Genomic DNA, 23,985 nt, shown 5'->3' with positions numbered 1-23,985 from the left:
TGCTCCACTGAGGTCCTCAGGCTGTTGGTTTAAGAGCAGCTATGGTACCATAGTAAGCCCTTAATTCGTCTCACTTGAGCTTTGGACTTGCGCAGTCTGAGCTGCATGTTAGAGTGTCACGATATCTTCTCTTGATGCTAACTGTTTAATGTTTTAGAAGCATCACTATCTTGGAAATGACATAAACATGATGATACTGCTTATTCTTTTCACCCCCTGAATTTTGAAGCTGACATTGTGGGAACACTTAGGCAGTAACACAGGATTTTTCCAAGGTGCTCTGCAGAGAGCACATCTAACATGACACAGCCATGTTATGATTCAGCTGCTTTAGAGATGTGTAGTTGTTACATGTACAAATAAAATGGTAGGTGCTCCTAAAACAGCTTAGATTACCAGTGAGAAGAAAAGCTATTTCTTCTGCTTGCAGGTTAAGCAAAATTCCCTTGTCAGTATTTATGTCTGTAAGCTTATGTGTGAATGTGATCAATGTTTGGGATTGTTCTGTACATTCAGATTGCATGCTACTGGAAGTTGAAACTTACTGTCTGAGAAAATAAAAATAACACTAAAAAAAACTGCTGTGCCGCTGACTAAACTAAATCAAACTGTTCTTTATTCAGGCTTATAAAATGTGGAGCTCATCCCAGGCAGAGAATGCCCAGATACAGAATGAATACCTTGACACTTCTAGAATGTAGACACGAGGGGAAGCAAATTAATACGAATGGGAATCTGAGCAAAATTTCCACGGTCTAAATATTAAAGCAGTGTAAGAGAGTGCATAGTAGATGATCAAATACAGGCAGAGGAGAGAAAGTAATGTGGTAAACTGCATGTGAAATAAAAAGGGCTAGTGTTGTGGATTTTGAGTTGCAAAGATAAACCTAGTGAAGTGTTAATAGGAATTTTGCATAAACATTTCTGACAAGGCTGAATTGCAGTATTTTTAGTAAAGTGTGGTGCCTCTGTAGAATGCAATCATAAGGTTTTTTCACATTTTCTCATATCTAAAAACTAGAACTCTTAAACAACAATTGTGATCTCTCAAATCTTGATTCACCAATATATTTCAAACGAGCAGATAAAAGTTAAAAACCTAGCTGCTCGTAGAGCTACTGATAGAGTGCTCCAGAATTGTGCAGGGGTTCCAGACAGACATTTTAACAAGCTCCTTAGGCATTCCCTGAAATGTAGGGCACGCAGTTAGAGGCAAGGCCTTTCTTCTGCCCACTTTGAGCAGAGCAGAGGGAAGGTAGCGACCTGCCTGCAGCAAGCAGCTCTCGAGAGCCAGCTCCAGCACAGCTCACAGCTTTTAACTTCACAGTGGGTTGTGGTGGTTGCTTGGCCTGAACTTCCTGTAGTGCATACAGGATCATGTAGTGCATATAAGAGAGGTAATTCCCATAATGATACGCTGAATAATCCTCAGTTTATTTTCAGGACGCTAGATATAGAGGAGCCTATTGACGGAGTTGAGATGGAAGGCCAGGGTTTCCAGGGCTATCCGGTTTCTTTCCTTTCTCCATGCAAACACTGGAAGGGTTTGGGCCAAAGATCTGAGTCTAAAACTTTCTGGCACAGCAGCGGAGCCATCTGCAGTTGTCAGCTGCTGAGCTGTGGGAGCTGCAGAGGCTTTGGAAGTCATCCCACAAAGTTCTTCCAGCTCTTTCTTCTTACTACAAACGGAGTTCTTGTGCTGTAACATCCAGAGCGATTCTTATCTTCTCAAACCCGTGGCCTGAGTCAGTGACCAGTGAATCAATGGGAATTCATTATTTTCCTAAGATCTTGAGTAGCCTGTGCTCTGGATTCTGTAGACAAAAATGCATGGTCTGGAGGGACTCAGTCGTAAGCTCGAGGGAAATTTTTAGCACACCTTTACTTGTATGTTTCTTGTACATCCAGAATAGACAGTAGAGGATGTCAGCCACATCTGACATCTGAGGGTAGAACACAAATTATTTTAATTCTCTATATATCAAATATGTGTATTCATACTTTTAAAGCATTTTATTCTGGAGGAAATGTCCAGCTGAAAAGCAGTGTAGTAATTAGCATTGTTGACCTTGTTTGTTGTTGGACCCAGGTACTTAAGAAGCAAATATTTACATAGAGGTGAGGTTTCTCCTACATACATCTAGATACATATATATGTACTGTAGATGTGAAATACATGAGTCATTGTTTAACGTGAAGTTTTGAAATCAAGGTGGAAACCCCCAAAATATTTAGATCCTAAATCTGTCAACATAGACTTCGTTGAATATATTTTCAATAAGCAGTTGGGTTAGTTCTTTACTGTGTGACTGAAGGATCTTGGGCGACCCTGTTATCTCATATTAACATTTGTTTTCATAGGTACGTGCTCACCAGTTAGTTTTACCACCTTGTGACGTAGTGATCAAAGCTGTAGCTGACTACGTCCGTAATATTCAGGACACCACTGATTTGGATGCCATAGCAAAAGACGTTTTTCAGCACTCACAGGTAAAGTATAAGGAAAATATTAAGTGTTTGTTTGTTTTAAACAATTGTGCCCTATGTTTGTGTTGAAGAATTGCATTTGGTAAGAAAAAAAAAAAAAAAAGGGTCTTGAATCAGGTGCTATAGGAATCTGTTGTTGTACGCAGTGTCGTAGGTACCCTAACGTAATTGTCCGCATTTTTGGAAGGCAAAACTATTACACTTAGTCACAGTGCTTTGAAATTTAGTTCTTGGTAACCAAAGAGGTTTTGTAGTCTGGCTTTGTGTACGTGAAGAAGATATGTGGCGTTTTTCAAGCTTTGTCCTTACAGGGGCTGACATAGTATTTTTTTTGTGAGGGTGAGTCCCCATGGCTCCATAGGCATTAAATACTGTATGTGATATATCACATATAGTTGACTGTAGTTGACTACTCTGCAGTGCTGTGCTAACCTGTAGATGTCATGCCTGGATCTGATCCTGATAGATATTTCTTTTTGTATTTATTTATTTTAGTCTAGAACAGATGACAAAGTTACTCGATTTAAGAGAGCAGTTGCTTATTACTCAGCAACTAATAAACCTATGCCATTTCATCCACCACATTACATAGGTAAGTAATTAAGAAAATAAAACTTCTCACTTTAACTAAAACCTGACGTAACCCTAAATTACTATTATAATAACCCTAGATTATTAGTAGGGTCTTATAAAAACATACTTACACTCTGGCAATATTCATTAACGTTTGAATACAGTGTTATAAAAAAAAGTTTTCACAGAGTCTTTGCAGAGGTTGTGCTCTTTTACCAGAAAGAGAGTAACAACCTGAACTTACTTTCCTCTTAGCTATTGCTTGAGTCAGTTCTAAGCATTAGGTAGCTTCAGAATGTAGTGCTGCAAATGAGTGAAAACTGGTGTCTACTTCCAGTCATGAAGACAATTTCTATTTCTTTTCCACAAAAGATATATCATAATCCTCCTTGGACTTACCTGATGTTTTTTAGAAATCCTTTCCTAGCCTTTGTTTTTTTTTGATGTCATAACATATGTGCTTAAACTGTAGACACTAATTGGTATCCATCACAGATTGTTCAAAGGTTGACAAACTAACCTTGTGACCGTAGCACTTAGCACGTATACCTCATTCTTAGCACTAAAATGTAATTTGAGTTGGAATTTTCCGAAGACTTTGTTACTGTGCTGGTATGTTATTACTTCTTTTTTTTAGTGTTCAGAGAGCTACAGTGAAAAGTGTATTAAGGCTTCTCTAGATCCGATATTCAAATGATAGAGAGTGCTAGTGTTAAATGTCTTTGTGACATTGTTTTTGCCAGCTGCTTGCTTATCACAACTCTTGGGCTTTTTTTCTTTGAAGCTTCCTTTGGTTTCCAGGTAGAATAAAATTACTGCTCGGTAGTGAGAGGGGAAAACATCTGAGAGAAGATGAGGCAAGTAAAATAGACTTCACAAGCTACAGAGCATTTTTATTTTGAGTTAAAAAATGAATGAAACTGACTTAAGGCATAGTGGAGAACAGTACTGCTAACAGAATGAGGAAAAAATAAACCATGAAAGCAAAAGGAAAAAAGTGGTAAAAATTGTGTCACATAAATAGTGAGCATTTTCATGAGTGGTTTTCTTTTCCCCGTTTGTTATTTCTCCTCCTTCCCATTTGCAATGCAGCAGCCAGACCAAATCAGTTTGGAATGCCTGGGATAGTGCCACCATATGTTCCTTCTCAGATGCTTAACATTCCACAGACCTCACTACAAGCAAAACCTGTGGTAAGTGTATCCCTCTGCCCTTCTCCTCGAGAGAAACCTATCATGCTCATTGAATTAAGATCTAGGTGGGAAAGGTTATGTCTAACTTTTTTAGCCTGAGTGTTCACTGATTGCATTTTCACCCTGGAGCTATAAAGATGCTGTGGACTGTGGTGCAACAAGCTATGTGGATGCCCAAGGCGGCTGAGATTTCATGTGCATGTTTGGAAAATATACTTGGCTAAATAGGATGTTTTTTTTTTTTTTTTAAAGAAGAGCTTTGTTGTTACCTTTATTTAAGAAAGATCACTGTATTTTAGGCCCAGCAGATGTCCAATCAGGGTGGTGCCCAAGGTCAGGGTCCATACCCATACAGTCTCTCTGAGCCAGCCATCACCTTGGAAACAGGTGGAAAAAGTCTTTCTGAGCAGAACAACTACAGTAACATTCCTCATGAAGGAAAACATACACCATTGTATGAACGATCTTCTCCAATAAATCCAGCTCAGAGTGGGAGCCCTAATCATGTGGATTCAACCTATTTTCCTGCCTCTTCTACATCATCCTCTTCCGACAACGATGAAGGCAATGGAGGTGCAGTGAAGTAAGTTTTTAACAAGGATGTTTTGCTATTCTTATTTTCAGAGTCATTCAGTATCCTGAAAGTAACAAAATCTGCTTATTAATGGTGCGATAGACTTTCAGAAAATGTATTAGGTCACTATGACTGTGAATACATCCGTGGTTCACTCTTGTCGCCTTGTTCCTTCATGAGCAGAAATCCAAAACCAAATAACGTTCAGTATTTTTCCACTTCTGGTCTTACGTTTTATTGAAAGAAGGAAGGAGTGTGATTTTGGTAAATGTCATAAAACCTTCCCGTTCTTTTCTTTGTGTAAAAGAAATACTACCTCACAGTACGATTCATTAAAACTTGAGCAACTAAAAACTGCCTGAACTGTTACCGAATTTTTTAGTGTTTGCGCTTCAGGTATTTTGGGATAGTGTGGTTTTGCAGAGAAACTTGATGTGAATGTCAGAAACCTAAAATTTAACTCTATGACCTAAGAGCTCTCATTCACGGGCTGTGTATGTAACAAAGCTGCAGTTAAATTGGTTTTGTTCTTTTCTACTAATGTGCTTTGTTTACCACAGAAGTGTTTTAAGACTTGCACTAGATCGTGTTTCTGTCCTTGGCAATAAAGTTGTGCAGACTTCCTTGTAGTTACTGCTTACTGACCTACAAAAAGGAAACGTGAACAGAGGCAGTTTGTGTTTACCTTTTATCTTGCTGGGTGTTGTGGCTTACAATGTGGAATCAAAACCTGTGGCTTTAGCAGGAAGGTGATTGCCTCTGAAAGATTGTGTGTCATGGTATAAATATGCTTCTACTCGATATTAAATTCTGAACATATCTACCAATTACGCATGGTGGTTTGGACTTGGTTTTTCTGATGCACTCTGTCAATTTTAAATACATTATCATGTGTTTTGCAGTGCAGAACTGGAAAATTACCCACTTTAACAACATATATATATATATATATATAAAGTATTTCTCAGTGTTTTTTATGATGCGATTTTATGGAATACATTTTGAATTAATTTGGAAATGGAAGTCTAGGCACTATCACTATTTGTAGTCTTCTGACCGAGAGGAATTACTTGGCATGGTGACAGATATTTCAAGATCAATCAGGAATTTTTCCTGCACAAACATCATTTAGTCATCGTTAAGGATTCCCTTCTACTTTGAAATACGATCCAAATATTGATATAGTGTAAATGAATAAAAGTAGGAACCTTGAAGACACTTAGATATCTACAAATTGACATTTCTAATGCATAGAATACCTCAAAGTCCTCTCTGGTTAATAGTTCAGTTAACAGCAATCAAGGACTTACTGCATCTTAAATGATACTTTTAACGCTGTGTTTTTCTTTATGCTGTCCTTCAGCCATGTCAGTGGGAACAAAATAGGCTGGGAAAAAACAGGAACCCAGTCAGAAAGTCAAACACGTGGAGACCTGGGAGACCAAACAAAGGTAATTCCTTTGGAACAATGAAGTTCCAAACATTACAATATATTGTTTTAAGTTTTATAGCAAACTTCTATGTAGAAGTTTCAAAACTGATCTGGGAGACTTAATATGATTTTTTAGTTGTTTTTGTTAATTACAAAACGATGGCTTTAAAATTTAATAAGAAATTTTCCAAGGAATATTGTTAGCATTTACATAACAATGAAAATTAAATAGACTGTTTCAGAAAATACTAAATATAAGGTAGAAACAGACCTGTGAGCCCCTTAGCTGACAGCCTCATCCTTGCGTGTTGCTACCGGTATTTACAGTAGTTTATTCTTTGGTTTTTACTAAGGAGTATAGCATTATAAGTGAGACAGTATCCACGGGTACAGGGTCCATGTCATGTAAGCTACATTATAGCGAGAACAGCTCTAACACAATATTTTAGCATCAGCTATGGACTGTTGTAGATGTATTAAAGCTCAGCTAAAGAGTGTAAGTCCTTCACGAGCGCTTGGTAAGAATTTCACTTAACACGTATTGAAGCAGCTCTGTGGGACCAGCTACAGTGTATTGTTATTTAAGTGAGGGTGGGATGATTAAGCCATTATTAAAGATTTAACATTATCCTATTTAATTTCTTCAAGATATAAAATCATTATCAAATTAAAAGCGTGATGGTCAGTTTCTTGATTTGGAGCCATACTTAGAATGTTCAAATCATTTGCATGTGATACTTCTGCATCTTTGTGATGGAACTGTACTCTAGCTATTGGTTTTGTTTCAGAAAAAAAAACCAAAGTAAAACAAAAAAGAAAACAATCTTATGTTACTCGTGCTGTAGAAGAGCAGAAGAACGTTTTCCGTGTACCTTTGGCATAGAAATTCCAGTAAACTTTGGCTTTGTGCTTAAAATATCAAGCTGATGATTTCATCCATCGGTGGTTATTATTTTTGCAGACTACGCCCCGCGTGATAACTGTATCTGCCTGTGGATTAGTCACCATATGCAAATGCTAATGTGACCTATTGCGTTCCTTTTTTGTCTGTGCTGTGGCCATGCACGGAGCCCGGCACACCCCGGCTGCAGCCCTGCGAGCGCTGCGCTGCCCCGCAGAGCAGAGATGGGGGGCGGCCAGCGGGGCACTGCTCCCCCAGCTGGGTGATGGCTGGGTGGGACGTGCTGCAGGGCACGGCTGCCCGCCTCTTTGTGCATGCAGAATTAGGGCTGTGTAAGCAGTGATTCAACTTTTCCAGGAGGTGTATGCATGTAGTCCAACTTGAGTGCAACCAATTGAATTTGTTTTACTTACGTACTTTTCTTGAATATCAAACCACTTCTTCAGCCCTCGGTAGCAGAAGGCAGTTCCATCTCTTGAGCGCAACGGGAGAATTATGAGTACATCTTAACTTATTTCCCGAACAGGTGTATACACAAAATGATTAGAAAAAGAAATATTTCCTGAGATTTTCCACTTTGGGATGAGCTGTGTGAGTTTCTGAGGTAATTTGAAGTGCTGAAAACTGAGCATAGATCAGACAGCACCAGTCTTGACATTCCTTTTGCTGTGACTTGCATGTCAAAATTCTCGCCTTGTAGTTGTCTCACTTCGGGATTAGACATGACAAAGGCATGCTCATCTCATTTGGGTGGATGTATAGCACTAAAACAATAAAATAATGCTTTCGACTGTGGTAGGTTTTCATTTTTAGTGTTTGAAGACCACTGTAGCAGATTCAGGAAGAACCTGGGTCATGCAAATGGGGAGAACGTCAGTATAATTTGGGATTTTTTTGTCTTCCTCCTTCCATGTCCCCCAGTAATTGCCAGTCCTGTAAACTTCATGTTTCAGTGTCACACTGCCTTTTAATTACTGGAGTAGTAGAAGACAGGAACAACAAACTTTATAAACTGATGAAGAAACACGTGATAATATAAAAGAGCTATGATAATCTGTATTTGTGAAAACATTATGTTGTGTTTAAGGGTTCTGTACCATAGGCTTTAACCATTTATTCTATATATTATCACTTTCATAAATGAGAAGTCTGGTCTACCGACTCCAAAGTATGACTTTATAGTAATGTCCTCTTTTATGGTGTGCTTAAAATGTCCTCTTAAAATAACATTCCCCCTTTGGTATTTTGTTAGAGCCTAGTTTGACTAAAATGCGCCTTCTTCTAGAAGGTTGTTGGAGGATGAGCTTTTTCTTGTTTTACACAGGTTTGCATTTTCCATCAATGCCTGGTTAGCAAGCTTAGCTTGTTTAGGACTCCTCCCACCCCCATTCTTTTACTTTCTGTAGGATTTGTAAAATGTAAAATTTTATGTGCAAATTGTGAAAATAGTCATGCATAATGTATCATCACATGCACAAAATGAATGGCAGTCTCAAAAGTAATTTCTAAACTATTATCATAGTTTATAGATGTGAAACTAGTATGAACTCCTTTCTGAAGCTAAAAGCAGCTTCCAGTTCTGAAGACAAGGATTTTTAGGAATGAAGTCCTTTTGGTTTTTTTGTTGTTTTTTTTTTCCAGTAGTATCTGTGAGAGCTATAGCACAAATGCTTACAAGAGGTTTATTCACTCATGGGTAATACATATCTTTTTAGTAATTGTCTTCTGCTAGCAGGCATTGGCTAAAAGCCTATATTCTCTGCAAATCTTTAAGTCAGTGTTGTATATTATATTCTACATATTGCTCGGACATGATGTGAGTCTTTACTGTTTTCATTGTGGATGAAGAAGAAAAACTGCTATTTCTCTTGGCTGATCTTCTGTACACATTAAAAAGCACTTGATGTTGATTGTTCTGTTACAGGCAGAAGGTTCCTCTAGTGCTTCTTCAGGAAGTCAGGCAGCTGATGTCAAAGGGAATCAAACCAGTAATCCACAAATCCCATGCCTGTTGTCAATGCCCACCAGAAACCACATGGATATTACTACGCCTCCATTACCTCCAGTAGCACCTGAAGTATTAAGAGTGGCAGAACACAGGCACAAGAAGGGGTTAATGTATCCCTACATCTTTCATGTCCTAACCAAGGTATGACACTTTAAAATTATGTGCTATAAAATAATCTTTCTGTAAAGATAATTGCACTGACATTTCTGGTTGAATAAATTTGTAGTTTTACATCCCATTTTAAGCTTTGAGTTTTGGTCTGTTTTTAGTGCTTCTAGCACTTTCTCCTCTTGATTTTTTAACCACTGTTCTGGGCTGGTACCTTGTTTCAGCAGCTATGAGCTGACTGTTACTACTATGTACTTTAAAAAAAAAAACAAAACACATTTGTCTTGATTATTTTATGTTGATACTTATACATGTTCATGTTTGTGCCTGTGTGTGCCTATGTGTTGCCCATTTTTAGAGTGTGACGTTTGCTTTGGTGTCTGCCAAGTCTCCTCTGTTTTCAGTGTTAAAAAACAATTAGATTGTTTTCCCTCATAATGTGATCCCTCCTCTCCTTCGTAGCCGGCCTCAATAAAGACATAGCACCTGTAATAAATCCCTTCTGTTGTATCATAAAATGCAATTAGAGAACTTGATGATGCTATGAGTTCTTTGGTCATTGATTTATTTTACGTCCTAGCCTTGAGTTCCCAGGTAAGCTGCAAGCACTTCCACACAGCTTAGGCTGCTTTTTCTGCAGTATATTAAATAGTGGGAGGAAAAAAAGGGGAAAAAAAAAATAATATATATCTGTCTGAATGGCCACATAGGAATGTCTTGAAGAGCAATGGGAGAGCTTCTTGCTGAAGTAAGTAGTGGAAGGAGTCAAACAGCGGCGTTCCTGCACAGCTCTGTGTTCAACTTACTCATGTTCCAAAAGAAATGAGTTCTGTTCATCGTTCCTTCTGAGTGCAAACAGAAGAGTCCCAGAATGAGACAACTAATCCTCTTCCATTGTAGTGTTCAAAACACTTAGTACTGATCCTTGTACTTCCAGCCCATTCACTGTGCATATTTGTACAGCATGTAGCAAAAGGGCCCTGTCCGCATTCCTGGTCATTTGCATTTGTCTTAAAAATTCATTTCAGGACAATTGGGACAGGAGACTGGAATTCGAAATGCACAGTAGAAAAAGTTACTCTGTCAGGATTTGGGTTTCCTACTTCTCATGTGTTTATTTTGCAGCATAGTTATTAGGTATTGCTGTCATGTTTTTGTACTTGCCATGTTTACCAAAGATATAAGAGACCTATGAAGACCATTGGTGCCAGTTCTGTTTTGAAGTTTGTATGGCCATATACTCTTAGTACATTTAAATACTACTGGGTATTTCCTATCTCACAATGGGAAGAAGCCAATTAAACACCTGAATTTTGGGAATTCACTCCTAGCAGAAAAAAAAAAAATGAATCTAGAGACTGCTGCAACAGATAAATCAGTACTGCTTAATTTTTTTTTCTGTACTACCTGAAATGCTTTTGAATGTTCGCTGGGGACCTCGAGTGTGCCATAAATATGTTGACAGGTACCTTGTTGAATGATTTTGAGATGCCTTAGAAGATGGCACGCAAAGATGTTCTGGATTATGTTGCAGTTACACATGGAGAGAAACCTTTCACATATCCTTTACATCTAGCTTAGTGTTGTCTGAGTTAATCCTGACTATATTGGAATGTATTCACTCCAAGATATCACCTATTATGTGCACTACTGGGACAGTTTGAATACTTTTTAAATGGGAGTAGCAAAAGTGTGCTTGCTTGTTGGTGCTGAATATAAAGTCTTTTGGGAGCAATGCAGTGAAGGGATTAAATGTCACTAACTTTTTTAAATTAGTCTTGCTACTAATTCATATACACTCATATTCTCCCCTAAATGCAGGAGGAAAATGAGAGGTAGATCTAATTCAACCCTTTTTTAGGGCTGAAAGTTTTTGCCTGCTTCTATTGTGGTGGATTTTTCTTGACTTGCAAACCAGCAGTCCTCTACCTGCTTTCAGAAATCTCAGATATTACCCTGATACCTTTCTACACTGTAATAATAATAATAATAATAATGTAATAATTTAGAAATACTGTCCTTCACTGAAGTTCCAGAGCCTAATGATAGAGTAGATGGAATTGGTAGTATTTAGTAAAATGAGGTGTTGTGCTCTGTGCCACCACATATTGTCACTTTGAATAATATAAACTATAATGAATTTATTTCTGAAATAAAAAGGCCAGAGCTTTAATTGTGGTAAAAATAGTATACAAGATAATCTCTTGTTTGTAATACTTTAACCATATATATAGTGTGGATATATTAGAGATTTTTATGTAACCTAAAATGATACAAAGAGGGTGAAGCAAGCCAGTAACTTCTGTTATTATACACCTACAGCTATTTGCAGTTTCCACCAGTTTCTGCATTTGGATCTGGCTTATGTTGATTGTACAGGCTTTTGAGCATATAGGATGCTACAGTGTTTCCCTGTATCTCATCCCTTTACTGGAGAGTTCATTTGGAAATGTCATCAGTGTGTGGCTCCTTGAAGTGCTGTTCTAAATCTGTGTTCTCCCTCCATGAGATAATTTTTGTTAATTTGCTTTAAAATTTCTGGCACACTAAAAAAAAAATCAGATTGATGGGGATCTTCTGCAGGTTGCATTTGCTTGAGAAGGAATTAAACTTTAATGAATTACAAGTTTTCGTTGTTCTACTACGCAAAAAGGAGAAATTGGTGGCATTTTAAAATGGGAGGAAAATGCCCTTTTAGAAAACAGCAGGTACTTAATCTGTGAGATGCAATGAGGTTTGTTCTTAAGGAGATTTGTGTTGAGGTCACTGATGCCAGAAAAAAAAGGAGAATGTTGAATAAGCTTTCAAAGGTATTTGTGGTTCTTGACGCCTTTACTAATAGGAATGAGTTGTTTTCCAAGAAAAACGGCATGGTTGGATGCACAGATACCGAAAGCATAGAATGGTGCTGCTATTTTAAGAGAGTTGGAAGGTCTTTTCATGTTTTCTTTCTGAAAAAGAGAGCATAAAATGCTAAAGCTTTATTTACCCACATTTAAAACAGTATTACTTATGTAATTCCCAGTTGCAGTTTTTTGGCCAGGCCTTCTCATACTGTTATTTTTTTTACAGTGAGTCCTCAGTACTGTTTCAAATCTTTGCACCAAAACCTCAGACTGGTGTTTTTAGGCAGCATGAATATTTTTTTAAATAACTATCTGCAATCTAGATCGACTTTTAGCATTTATTTTTCAAATGTGTTTTGAGTGTCTGTTGCTTCTATAGGCATGTTACATTATTGTCATATATACTGTTTTGCTCCTAGAAGTATCTGTACGTAAAGATCAGTATTTATGTCATCCAGACCAAGAGAAAGAACAAGTGTGTGATGGAGAAAAAATATGTGATAGGAGTAATCGGAGCCTAGAGATTTAGTAGAAGAAAGGAAGCAGATTGTAGCAGGGTAATCTTCCTCTGGTGTTATCTTCACATACATAAGATCCACATTACTGCTAAATCACGTTCGTGACAAGATGAGATTCACTTTAGAGCTGGATTAAGTTGCTGAGCAAACCTAAGTACTTCATTTTTGCTCACTCTCATGTGTCATATTTTTCTAATTTCTTTCATGGAAAAGGGTGAAATCAAAATTGCCGTTTCTATAGAAGACGAAGCCAACAAAGACCTGCCTCCTGCTGCTCTGCTTTATAGGCCAGTTCGTCAGTATGTTTACGGAGTCCTGTTTAGTTTGGCAGAAAGCAGAAAGAAAACGGAAAGACTCGCTTTTAGAAAGAACAGACTTCCACCAGAATGTATGTACTGTAGAATCCATTCTTTATTTCTCTTCCCTTTTGCTATGTTTTCATTTGTACTGTAATTTAAATGAGAATAGCTAATAAGATTTCATGAATGTAGCTATAGAACTGGGGGAATTTGTGGCTTATTTGATCCATGGATAATAGAAAAAGATGGTTTTAATTTGAGATTCTGTTTCTTGCAGTAGCTTAAGAACTTTAAGTGCTGTCCTTTTCTAAGCAAGTTCCAGGGTTTGTTTTTTAAAATGGATGTTCAAGCTGCTCTCAGGCTTGCAGCAAGTAATGTTATTTTCTAATGGAATTTTCAACATGTATGTCGGAACTTGAATCATGGAAATTTGTATTCTGAGCTGTTCCGTTCAGTAACTTTCAAGTGTTGACAGAAATACATGGTCTAAAATCTGCAGAAATGAGGTGTGATGTAAATAACAGCAGACTAAACTTTTGTGAGCGGGCTTGTCAAAAGATCTTTTTGCTGATTCAATCAGAAAGATAAGTGTTAATCCTTACGTTAATCTGGAAGTTATCTTCTTAAGTTTTCTGATTCCAGGAATTACTTTCATTCCTGAAAATTCACTCTCCTCATTCTGGAGTGCTTTACTTATTTATAATGAAATGCACGAAAGGAAATGACTGAACTTTACAGTAGCATCTTATAAAGGTTAAAGGAATGCTGAAGCATTAAGTGGATAGCAGCAGCAGAAGTACATATTTATATGTAGGAGTCTACTGTCTCTGTATGGAATTTAAAAAGCAGATATTGAGAATGTCTGAAAGCATTATTCACGGTCTTCACGTATAAAAGAATAATCAGTTGTTTTGTACATTCATGAGGAAGGTGATAATCTTCCAGCAGTGTTTGAAAAATTACTACTACTACTCTTGTTTACGTTGTGGGAATTAATATTTACCCTGTTTGATTGTCTCATCACACATTGTCAAAAGTTTAACCCTTTTAACTGAAACAACATAGTATTTCAGGTTACGAGGTTATTTCAGGATTAAAATAATGAACTTACTTGCAGTACCTATTTGTCCTCATTAGTTTTGTCCTTAAGCATACCACAGCATTGGTAGTGGTAAAGTAACTAACTGTTGAAGGTCTGCTTTGATTTTTCAGGAAGTTTTCGTCTTGTAAACCTGGAATGTTCTTCGTAGACTATTGGGATACCCATATAATTTCTTTTGTGCTGCTTTTCAGAGGTTTATTTTCAGTGGAGGCTAAGAATGCTACTGCTGACTTGGTTTAGTTACAGGAGCTCCAGAAAATGTTGTTGCAGGACGCATTCAGTTACCTGACCTACTTCTATTTTAGGACTGACCATGGTCTTAAAAAATAAATAAATAAGTAAAATAAAAAAAAAATTGGGGACCTCTGCTCAAACACCAGTAGTTTCACCACAAAGCTGCAATTGCTGGTAAAGATAGATTTTAGGTAAGATGATAGCTTGTGGTTTGAAAAGGGGTAGGTTACAAGGATACATTTCATTTGGTCATCTCAATTACAAAATAGCAAGAATTGAGCAGGTTGTGCAAGACGCAGAGAATAGCGTTTTAAACAGCAAAAGCTGATTTCTTAAATATCCTGTGTCACACTCAGTAGCTTCTACTGACTTCTCTGAGGGCTACAGCACAAGCTGTGATGAACAAATGGTTGTGATTCTACTTCTATTGCTGCTCAAAACACAAGTATGAAAGAGTAATTAGCAGAAAAACATCAGAAAAATTAAGAGAACTAAATTATTTTCTAAAAGACATGTATATTGTCTCTAGGTTTATGTAGACAGTTGATTATATTAATATATCTGAAATTCTGTTGTTGTACAAACTAACACTGGCAACAGAGTAATTGTATGTAAATAATTTGCAGGTATATTGTGTGTGAGGGTTATAGGAAGCTGTGAAAAGCGTATAATAAACTTGACATGTCAGTGTTATTACTAATACATAGTAAGATAATTGATCGATTATAAAATAGATCTTTACTGTCTTTTAAATCATTATTATTTTTACGTAGTTGAAAAGTCAGTTAAACACAACAGATTTGTTAGAAGAAGTAGTGAGGTTTTTGAGTAACAATTGTCTGCTAAGTAATGCCTTTTCTGGGCATGTTCGCATGTCTTCTCCCGGAGGACATGAAAAGCTGAATTGCAGCATTTTTCATTGTGCTTCTAGTGCCGAGGGCATGGCATTGACTGTGCTCCCCTTGCTTGTGAGGGGAGGTAGGCCAAGTGTCCTGACTTGCTCTTCTTTTCAAGCTCTGAAACCATCTGCCCTTTCCACTCCATGGAGAAATGCACACTTGTACAAGCTGCCATTACTGTTGGTTGGATCCGAGGATTTGTTATTTTAAGCCTAGCCACCTTGTGATGTACTGTCCTCCATCAAGGATGTGCTCAGCTGACACTGTTTCTGCCAGAAGGAAAATCGTATCTTGAGCAATTGCCCTTTTGCAAAATCTAACATGCTTTGCTCAAGCTGTACTGTCAGTGAAGATTATGAGGTTAAAAGAGTCTTGATTAATCCACATTAGCTATCTCATTTTCTGAATATGTTAGGTACATCACATCTCATGGTCAGTTTGTGGGGAAAAAAATGCTAAGGGAATATCGCAGAATCATAGTATATCCTAAGTTGAAAGATGCCCACAAGGATCATCAAGCCTACCCCCTGGCTCCGCACAGCATTGCCCAAACCCTGTGTCTGAAGGCAATGTCCCAGTGCTCCTTGAGCTCTGGCAGCTTGGGGCCATGCCCACAGCCCTGGGCAGTCTGTTCCATGCCCACTGCCCTCTGATGAAGGTGAATCCCCACCTGACCCTCCGCTGACAGCTTTGTGCAGTTTTCTTGGGCCCTGTTGCCGTCCCCAGAGAGCAGAGCTCAGCGCTGCCCCTCTGCTCCCTGTGAGGAGCTGCAGGGCCTTGAGGCCTCCCCTCAGCTCCTCTGCTCTGGGCTGAACAGACCACAGCTCAGCTGTTCTTCACATGCCCTCCAGGCACTTCCCCATCTTCATAGCCCTCCTTTTGATGTGTTCTGGTATTTTTGTGTCCTATATTGTGGCACCCAAACCTGCACACTGTGCTCAGGGTGAGGCCAGAGCAGGACAAGTCCCTTCCCTCACCTGGCTGGCAGTGCTGGGCTTAATGCACCCCAGGGTACAGGTGGCCTTTTTGTCTGCCATGGCACACTGTTGACTCGGATTCAACTTGCCGTCAACTAGAACCATGGATCCCTTTCCACAGGGCTATTCTCCAGCCTCTTGTCCCATGGCCTGTATGTAGAGCCAGGGTTGCTCTGTCCCAAGTGCAGAATCTGGTGCTTGATTTTGATAAGCTTCGTGCAGTTGGTGATGGCCCAGTCCTGTAATTTCTCAAGAGAACATCTGAGTCAGAATTTGTCAGAAAACATCTGAGTCACAGGTAGCAGTGAAGGTTTTAACATACAGCTGGAGCATGCTGGATGCTGTTGCTAATGAGTTTGGAGCCTGTGACATTCACATATGTTTATCAAGCAGGTTACCTTAATGCAGGTTGATGTTGAACTTCTGCACTTGGACTGACCTTCAAGTGTCTTGAGGGTGATGTTCAAAGCAGACATCAGTATATTGTACTGTCCCTTGGGCTACTGTGAGTGTTCAAATCTACTAATCAGCAACAGGAGGAAGTTTATTATGAAAAACAGTATAATTAGCTCTGTGGTGTTGTGACTGAATGTGCACTTATCCTGAGTGTTTGTTGTAGTGAATGTAGTCTTCAGGGTAGACGTTTCTTATCTCAAAGTGGAAGTCCTGGAAGGAAAACACGAAACGTTCCTCTGAGGACAGAGATACTCAGCAGTTGAGGAAGATGGTGTTTTTGGCAGCAGTCCCAGTACAAAGTTGTCAATGTGTAAGAAATGCTCTGGAGAAATAAGTAGATATGGACTAGTCCTAGATTCATCTGTTAAATGCTAAATTTGAGTGAACAGTACTGCAGCTACTTGTCAACTGATAGAACTATAATTCCTTCTTCCCATCATTCACAGGAGGGAGGCTGTTTGCCACTCCACTTCATATTAAACCATTCTCCAAGAAGAATGGTTACCTTTCCTGAAATAACTAGTGCATGGCACAATTTTGAGAACAGAGTGACTCTTCAGTGTAACATCTACAGGTAGTGTGTTACTGAAGAAGGTAGTTTTTGAGAGCAAACCAAGGCACTCTTTGATCTTGATCTCATAGGATCATGGAAATTGTCATGCCAAGATTAAAAGCTTTGAACAACACTTGAATGATGAAAGATGAGTTTTCAGGTAGTAATTATAGACAAATTATTTCCTTCTTTTAAAGTTGAGGTTGTTGTAGCAAAAACTGTATGAAGGAAATGAAACGTATGTGTTCTGCAAAGCTCTGTATCTTTGCAGTTGTCAGCTGTAAGAAAGTGATGGAAGCTGGGGAAGTGGTCTTCTGAGGATGCTCAAGTGTGGTGTGCTTATAGAGTTTCCATCTGGTTGGTTCTGGGGGGGCTTCCAAACAGAGATACTGAGTGTAGCAAGGAATATTGCCTCCAGTATCAAAAGGAGGTTGAAGGGGAGAAGAGTAGAACTCCAGAACATAGCTGTTTTGTCAGTTGTCAACATTTTGGCTTTTTCGTTGCTGAGCTGAAAACTGTTCTACTGAAACTGTTCGGTGTAGCCTCATTGTGTTCCCTTGCCCCGAAAGAAGTTTCGGTCTGAATGAATCTCTTGCTTCCAAGATCCAGAGCACTTAGTTATGTAGGTTGCTTCAAAAGTAATGCCTCCTGTTTGTTTCCATGGAAATTACAACAGATACAAAGAGTGCAATAACACTGCTTGGTGGAGTAAGTTGTCAGCTACAAAACACTACTTGTCAACATACTCACCACCATTAGTTCTGTATTTTTTGCCGGTGATGAACAAGGGCCTGCATGCCATGCTTGTAGAAATCTGCACCAGTGGAGGTGACACCCTATTTCAAAGCTGCTACAGTGGTGGTGTTGCTAGGGACCTACGTAATACATCTTTCATTGGTCCAAACACATGGAATTTGGAAGGTGCCAAATCTGGCCTGTACAGTGGGTGTGGTAGGACAGTCCAGCCAAGATTGGCATTGTGCTCCATGGTCTTCAAACTGATATGGGACCTGGTGTTACTTAGTTGCAAGGGAAAGATTGTTGTCTTCTCTGTCCTCACTCTGGAGGTTCAAGTCTTCAGCTTAGTCAGCATCGTGATGTGGCAGTCAGTCGATAGTTCGTCTGGGTTCAAGGAATTCCCGAAAGATCACCCCTTTCCTTATCCCAAAAGGCAGTGCACATCACTTTACCCACTTATGGCTGTGTCTCGAACTTTTTCTTCTATGGGGAATTCACATCTTGCCACTCCATGGACTGCAGTTTTGACTCCTGCTCATAGTGATGGCACGATGTCTCATCACCAGTAATGATGCGATCCAGGAAACTGTCACCTTCAGCCATGTATTGGTTCAATAGGTATACTGACAAACTTGCATGCGATGTTCTTTCTGTTCCTACATGAGCATTCATGGGTCCCACCTGACAAACTTTGTGATAGTGTTGCTACCATTGTTATCAATGCATCGAAGGTGACATTCAGCTCTATACACAGTACACTGGTCATAATTCGTGGATTTGCATGGATGAGCTGACCGAGATGCTCTTCATTTTGTGATGAGACAGCTGTGCATGGTTTTCTGGAACTTGGCTTGTATTTCACATCACTGTCGCCACGGCTGAAACGCACTGCCCAGCTCCTCGCTGTGTGCACATCCACTCCTTGATCTCCATAAATGTTCAGCAAGCATCAGTGAATATCATTAGGTGCCATTTTCTCTGCATGGAGGAATTCAGCGATGCTCCTTTGCTTCACCTGCACTTCTTTGTCAGATACCATTTAGCAGTAAATGTAACAGAATATTAGCAGAAAGGTTCAGCCTCTACTGCCATACAACCAACATCTACCTTCGACATCATGGGCCAACATCATAAAATAGGAGGCATTACTTTTGAAGCAGTCCTTGTATTTGAAAGCCTTCACAGATCCATCTTACGTGTTCACGTTTGCTGTCCCAAGCCTAAGCAGGAAGTAAACACCTGTGTGATAGACCCTGTGCAAATAACAGAGTTGCTCTGCTGGCTGTTGTAGCCCATCTTGAATAGCTTAGCAGCATATAAAAGCTGGTAGCAACCAAAATAGAACATGATTTTGTAGTGAGGCTACCAACTAAATATATCAGCATATTTATTTTCATTGCTGCACGTTGTCTTTGTGAAACTTAGCCTGCTGTCTGTGAAGTGTAGCTATAACGCTAGAGTAGTAGTTCTAGTCCAGAAAAGCAGGAGAGATTACTTTAAGATGTTCTGGAACTTCTTTTCTAATCCAGATCATGGCCTCTGCCGTGGTTTGCCTGCCCCTGATTATAAAATCATGTGCAAGGCTGATGTCCGATCGCTGATGGAGACTTTGTAGCTGTGAGAAATATCCTGGCACCTGCAGTACTCTTTTCTCAATCTCTAACAGAGGGGCTTCCAGCAGAAAGAGCAGGTCTGGTCTCATGCACTGCTTCACTAGTGAAGCAACTTCTCTGGGCTGTAACCTGAAGCTTCACTAACAAGCTCCTTGAATCTTTCCACACTGCATAACTGGGCTCTGAGTTAAGAAGAGTGCAAACAAATTTTGGGCGGTGTCAAACTTGGGGTCGCTCCAAGGCCAAAGATATCATTTGTCAGTCTTGACTTTAAACTTGTGTTCTGGTTTAGTTGTCTTCAAACATAAAAAGGGAAGATGCTTTAGCACCTAAGTAGAGTCAAACGCTGTTTTCGTAGATGAGAGCTCAGCACATACAAAAATAGTAACCTCTTAATTTACAGCACTGCTTTTTATTGAAAGGCTTATGTAAATTACTGTTTTCTAATTTCTTTCTAGGTTAAAAAAAAAAACAACAACTAATTGAACCCATATTTGAGATTTAATTCCTCTGCAGTACTTGAACTACGAGCAAGCATGACTTAAGTTTTAAATCTCATTTAAGTTATCATCAGTAGGATCATATTGTTCCTTAAAGACCACAAATGGAAAATATTTGTATTGATGTACTGTTTATTTTTGTCATATCACTGTAGGTTTTTAATCAATGGTGCAGGTATTTTAGGGGAAAGTTGCATTTTCAAATAATGCTCTTTTAGAAAAACATATGTAGCTCTTCTATTTTGCATATCAATTTGGAATTATTAATGTAATGTTCCTAGGGTACACTAGGATGTCCTTATTTTGTAAGTGATGGCAATTAAAGATGGTCCACACAGAGTCTGACTTGCCAGTTCCACAGTGTGATCCAGAGCAGTGTCAAAGGGGTACTTTCTGGATCAAAATCTCTTGTGTACAAAGTTTTAAATATGTGGACCTTTTAACTTTTTTCATCTGTTGTCATTTTATAGTTTCACCAGTGATAATTAAGGAATGGGCTGCTTACAAAGGAAAGTCTCCACAAACCCCCGAGCTGGTGGAAGCGCTTGCCTTCAGAGAATGGACCTGTCCTAATCTGAAGAAGCTGTGGCTGGGAAAAGCAGTAGAAGACAAGAACCGAAGAATGAGGGCATTTTTGGCCTGTATGAGATCAGATACACCAGCAATGCTCAATCCAACTAATGTGCCCACTCATCTTATGGTGCTTTGTTGTGTACTAAGGTCAGTGTTACCTGGAGGTAAAACAGAATGAAATGAAGTTTTTACTGTACAGCATAATCTCTGTGATATATTTAACGTTTGCAACTTCGGGAGAAGGATCTTGTTTCTTAGAACATCACTTTAGGTAGTCTTTAAAACGTGCTGTGTCCTTCAAGGTTTCTTTCTTCAGTCTCTAGAGAACTGGAGAAGAAAAAATTGCTTGTGTTGCAATAAGGCCACTGTAGCGTTTGAATTAATTTGCCCTTACTGTACTTAAAGCTTTGACTTAAAATAAAAAAAGAGGGGGAAAAAAAAAAAGCTAAACATTTGGCATCTTGGGTTGATGAAGTTGTAAAGGGAAAGAGTGAGCTGTTCAGATAACAGCTGCTTAGCAGCTTGTTGAGATGGAAAGTTATGTGAATGATGCTCTGTCAGGTTCCATGTGGTAGAGTTACTCATCTGGTTGAGATGATGATAACCAGTGTTTGAAGTATAGCATTAAAGAGAAAGTCACAAGGTTCAAAATACTTCGTTTAATTTTCAGATTGAAAATTGAGCTAGGAATGAAAGATACTGATCTTTTGGGGAAGATGTTATTGTTTCGGTGTGACTAACCCTGGCTTCAGACAGATGAACAAGCTAATCTGTTGCACAGGAAAATTTTTAAGCCATTTGAGAGAGATTAATGTAGATTTGTCTCCAGTTCTACCCTACTTTGTCTTGCTTTTTGAAATCTAAAGATATTCTCTTTTTCTCCTTATTGAGTAGCAAGAATACAAAAGAAACCAGACCAGATAGCATCTTAAACAAAGCAGAACTCCTCTTTCATTTGGGCTGTGTTTCTTTCCTGTGACATATGGCATGTATAAATTCTTGTTTATTAACACATGAAGTTTTATCGGCACTTGTTTCAAGAGAAAGAATTAAATTCACAGATTAGGTAATTTCTGAGTAATATGTTATCTGGAAACCATGTTCAGAATATCTTTTTACGGTTAGTGTTTTTCCATAAAGACAATTAATCTTCATTTTATTTTTAGTTATATCGGAAGGCTTATCACTTACGCTTTAAATTCTATATTGGTGGCCTGTCCTCTCCTTCTTCACTGGAAGCAGGCTGTCCTGTTGTGACTTGCATAACTGATTCACAGCTAGTCTGTTTTCAGTGTCATCTTAAATTTAAGCTTTAAATCTCTTTAGTATTTTGTTCATTTTAAGCATTCAACTCTAGACAAACAAAGAAGATTTTTCTTGTTGCATTCTACTGACTTCTCCGATCAAATAAACTGCTGCTTGATTTATCATCTGCCAATGGAAGCTTGTGAATAACAGCTGGCTTCCTCTGTAGGTACATGGTACAGTGGCCAGGGGTTCGTATACTTCGTCGCCAGGAACTCGATGCTTTTCTTGCCCAAGCATTGTCTCCAAAGCTCTATGAACCTGACCAGCTTCAGGAACTCAAGGTAATTCTTAACTACCATAACTTCAGAGGTGTATTTCCAGCTAGCCCACATTGCTAATTTAGTGGGTCATGCATAATAAGTGTTAAATGCAGAACTGTAGGAAAAATTAATTTGAGGATTTTAAAAGGTAAGATCTCAGAGTTTCTGTTTTTCTAATACAACAGTATTATAGGAGGTAGATACAGATAGAGTTGTTGGTGTGGTGTTCTAACTGTAAATACAGAATGCCTATCAATCTGTGCAACATCTTACTCTGGGGTATTTCCTCACCCAGCTTTCACATGCTCACAATGAAATTTCCTCTTCTAGCCTTTGAACTAAAGTGTACAAGATTTGTTTTTTGCTTCTACATTCTTATCTTAGAAATTTGTTCAGAACCAAAGTTCTGTACTCAAAATAGTATAATTTAGTCCTTAATTTGAAGCAAACGTTTTTCTGAATGGAAACAGTTACAATTACATTTTTCTATGTAACATTTATTTGCCTGGTAGTGTATTTCCTAGCTGGAAGCTCTGAGGGGTTTCAGGATGTATAGGATCACTTCCAGTTGTCCATTCCCATCTTAACTACTTCTTCATTTCTAATCAGTGTAGTGAAGGAGGGGGGATGCTGATCACCTTGTCTTGTAGCCTACTGAAGTCATTTCAGGTAGTCTTGCAGGTACTTTTATGGAAGACTTAAGTCAGGAAAGATGAGTGGCTGGTTCTGCTCTGAGCTGTGCTTGGATACATGCTCTCCTTAGTTAAATTAGTGAGGAGAATGTGATACTTACCTCCCAAGTTTATGCATATTTGTAGGTATACGCTGCCAAGGGGCACAGACAAAAGCAGTAATGCTAGCAACGTTCTTCCCAAAAGAAACTATAATTAAGCTCATGCAGATTTCAGCTATTAGTTTTTTCTAAGTAACGATTTGCCACTAAAACTTTGTCAGCAAGAGCATTTTCAAAGCCAGCAACTGACTATTTCTTTTCTGTGGGTGAAAGCAGAGTCTGGCTTGCATTCCTATAGCAACCTGGCAAAGACTTCTCAGTCTCAATCCATAGACCAAATCAGTCTGCTTGTGGAAACCTGACACTTAGCCATAGAAGTACTAATAAATGGTAGGGGAGGAGAGCGCTTCCGAATCTATCTGAACTTGTCACACAGCAAGAAGAGAATTCATTTTAGTAACGTTAGTGGTGGAGTTAACAGAAAAACTGAATGGTCTTCCTGTATACCAAATAACATCAGGATCCAGCAGGAAAGACTTCTTTGGTCATTCTCTCACTGCTGACAAAGATAAGAAGAAATGTAGATGGGGGCAGCTGCAGTGAACACCTGATGAATTCTTACAGGACTGCTCATTTGCTTCAGCACTCAGGTCTGGATTGCTGGTGACATGAATTATAGACATATTAGAGAACAGCATTTCTGAGTATTGCTTATTGCTGCTAATTCTTTAAATAAAGGCTAAATGCAAATGCGGTCCGTGAAGAGAATCATTCAGATGTTTGCTACGCATTCATGCTGGAAGCCCTGCGTGCTTACTGGGCATTTATGAATCTTGGAGATTCTGGTTCTGAGACAACTGCATGAGGAATAAGGAGGAGGGCGTTGTCTTTAGGGAAGCAGTGGCCAACCTCTGCCAAAGGAATGAACTGACAGTGAGTTACCCTGTATGTACAGAAGAAATGCGTGTGTTCTCATCTGAAGTGACAAACGTTGGGCTCAGCAGAGTAGGAGATGGGAGCCCTTCAAAGCCTCAGTTAGAGATGTCTACCTCGAGCTCCTCAAGGTGAATAGCTGTGGGTATCAGTGGAAACTCAAATGA

General features: G+C 38.9%; 1 protein-coding gene across 2 annotated transcripts in view; it reads left to right on the top strand.

Moving 5' to 3' along the window:
• FAM120A (family with sequence similarity 120A) overlaps positions 1 to 23,985 on the top strand; it is a 48,461-nt gene that overhangs the window by 10,869 nt on the left and 13,607 nt on the right. The window contains exons 3-11 of one of the 2 annotated variants that reach the window (XM_021409288.1): positions 2,362 to 2,490; positions 2,983 to 3,079; positions 4,156 to 4,253; positions 4,553 to 4,836; positions 6,191 to 6,278; positions 9,085 to 9,309; positions 12,854 to 13,028; positions 20,482 to 20,731; positions 22,059 to 22,173. In XM_021409288.1, coding sequence (XP_021264963.1) covers positions 2,362 to 2,490; positions 2,983 to 3,079; positions 4,156 to 4,253; positions 4,553 to 4,836; positions 6,191 to 6,278; positions 9,085 to 9,309; positions 12,854 to 13,028; positions 20,482 to 20,731; positions 22,059 to 22,173 — 1,461 coding nt within the window. Of the gene's footprint in view, positions 1 to 2,361; positions 2,491 to 2,982; positions 3,080 to 4,152; positions 4,254 to 4,552; positions 4,837 to 6,190; positions 6,279 to 9,084; positions 9,310 to 12,853; positions 13,029 to 20,481; positions 20,732 to 22,058; positions 22,174 to 23,985 lie in introns of both variants that reach the window. The other variant, XM_021409287.1, reaches the window with a different exon arrangement.

This window comes from Numida meleagris, chromosome 11 (genome assembly GCF_002078875.1).
Source record: "Numida meleagris isolate 19003 breed g44 Domestic line chromosome 11, NumMel1.0, whole genome shotgun sequence".
Lineage (NCBI taxonomy): Eukaryota > Metazoa > Chordata > Aves > Galliformes > Numididae > Numida > Numida meleagris.
This window is presented reverse-complemented; position numbering and strand designations above follow the sequence as displayed.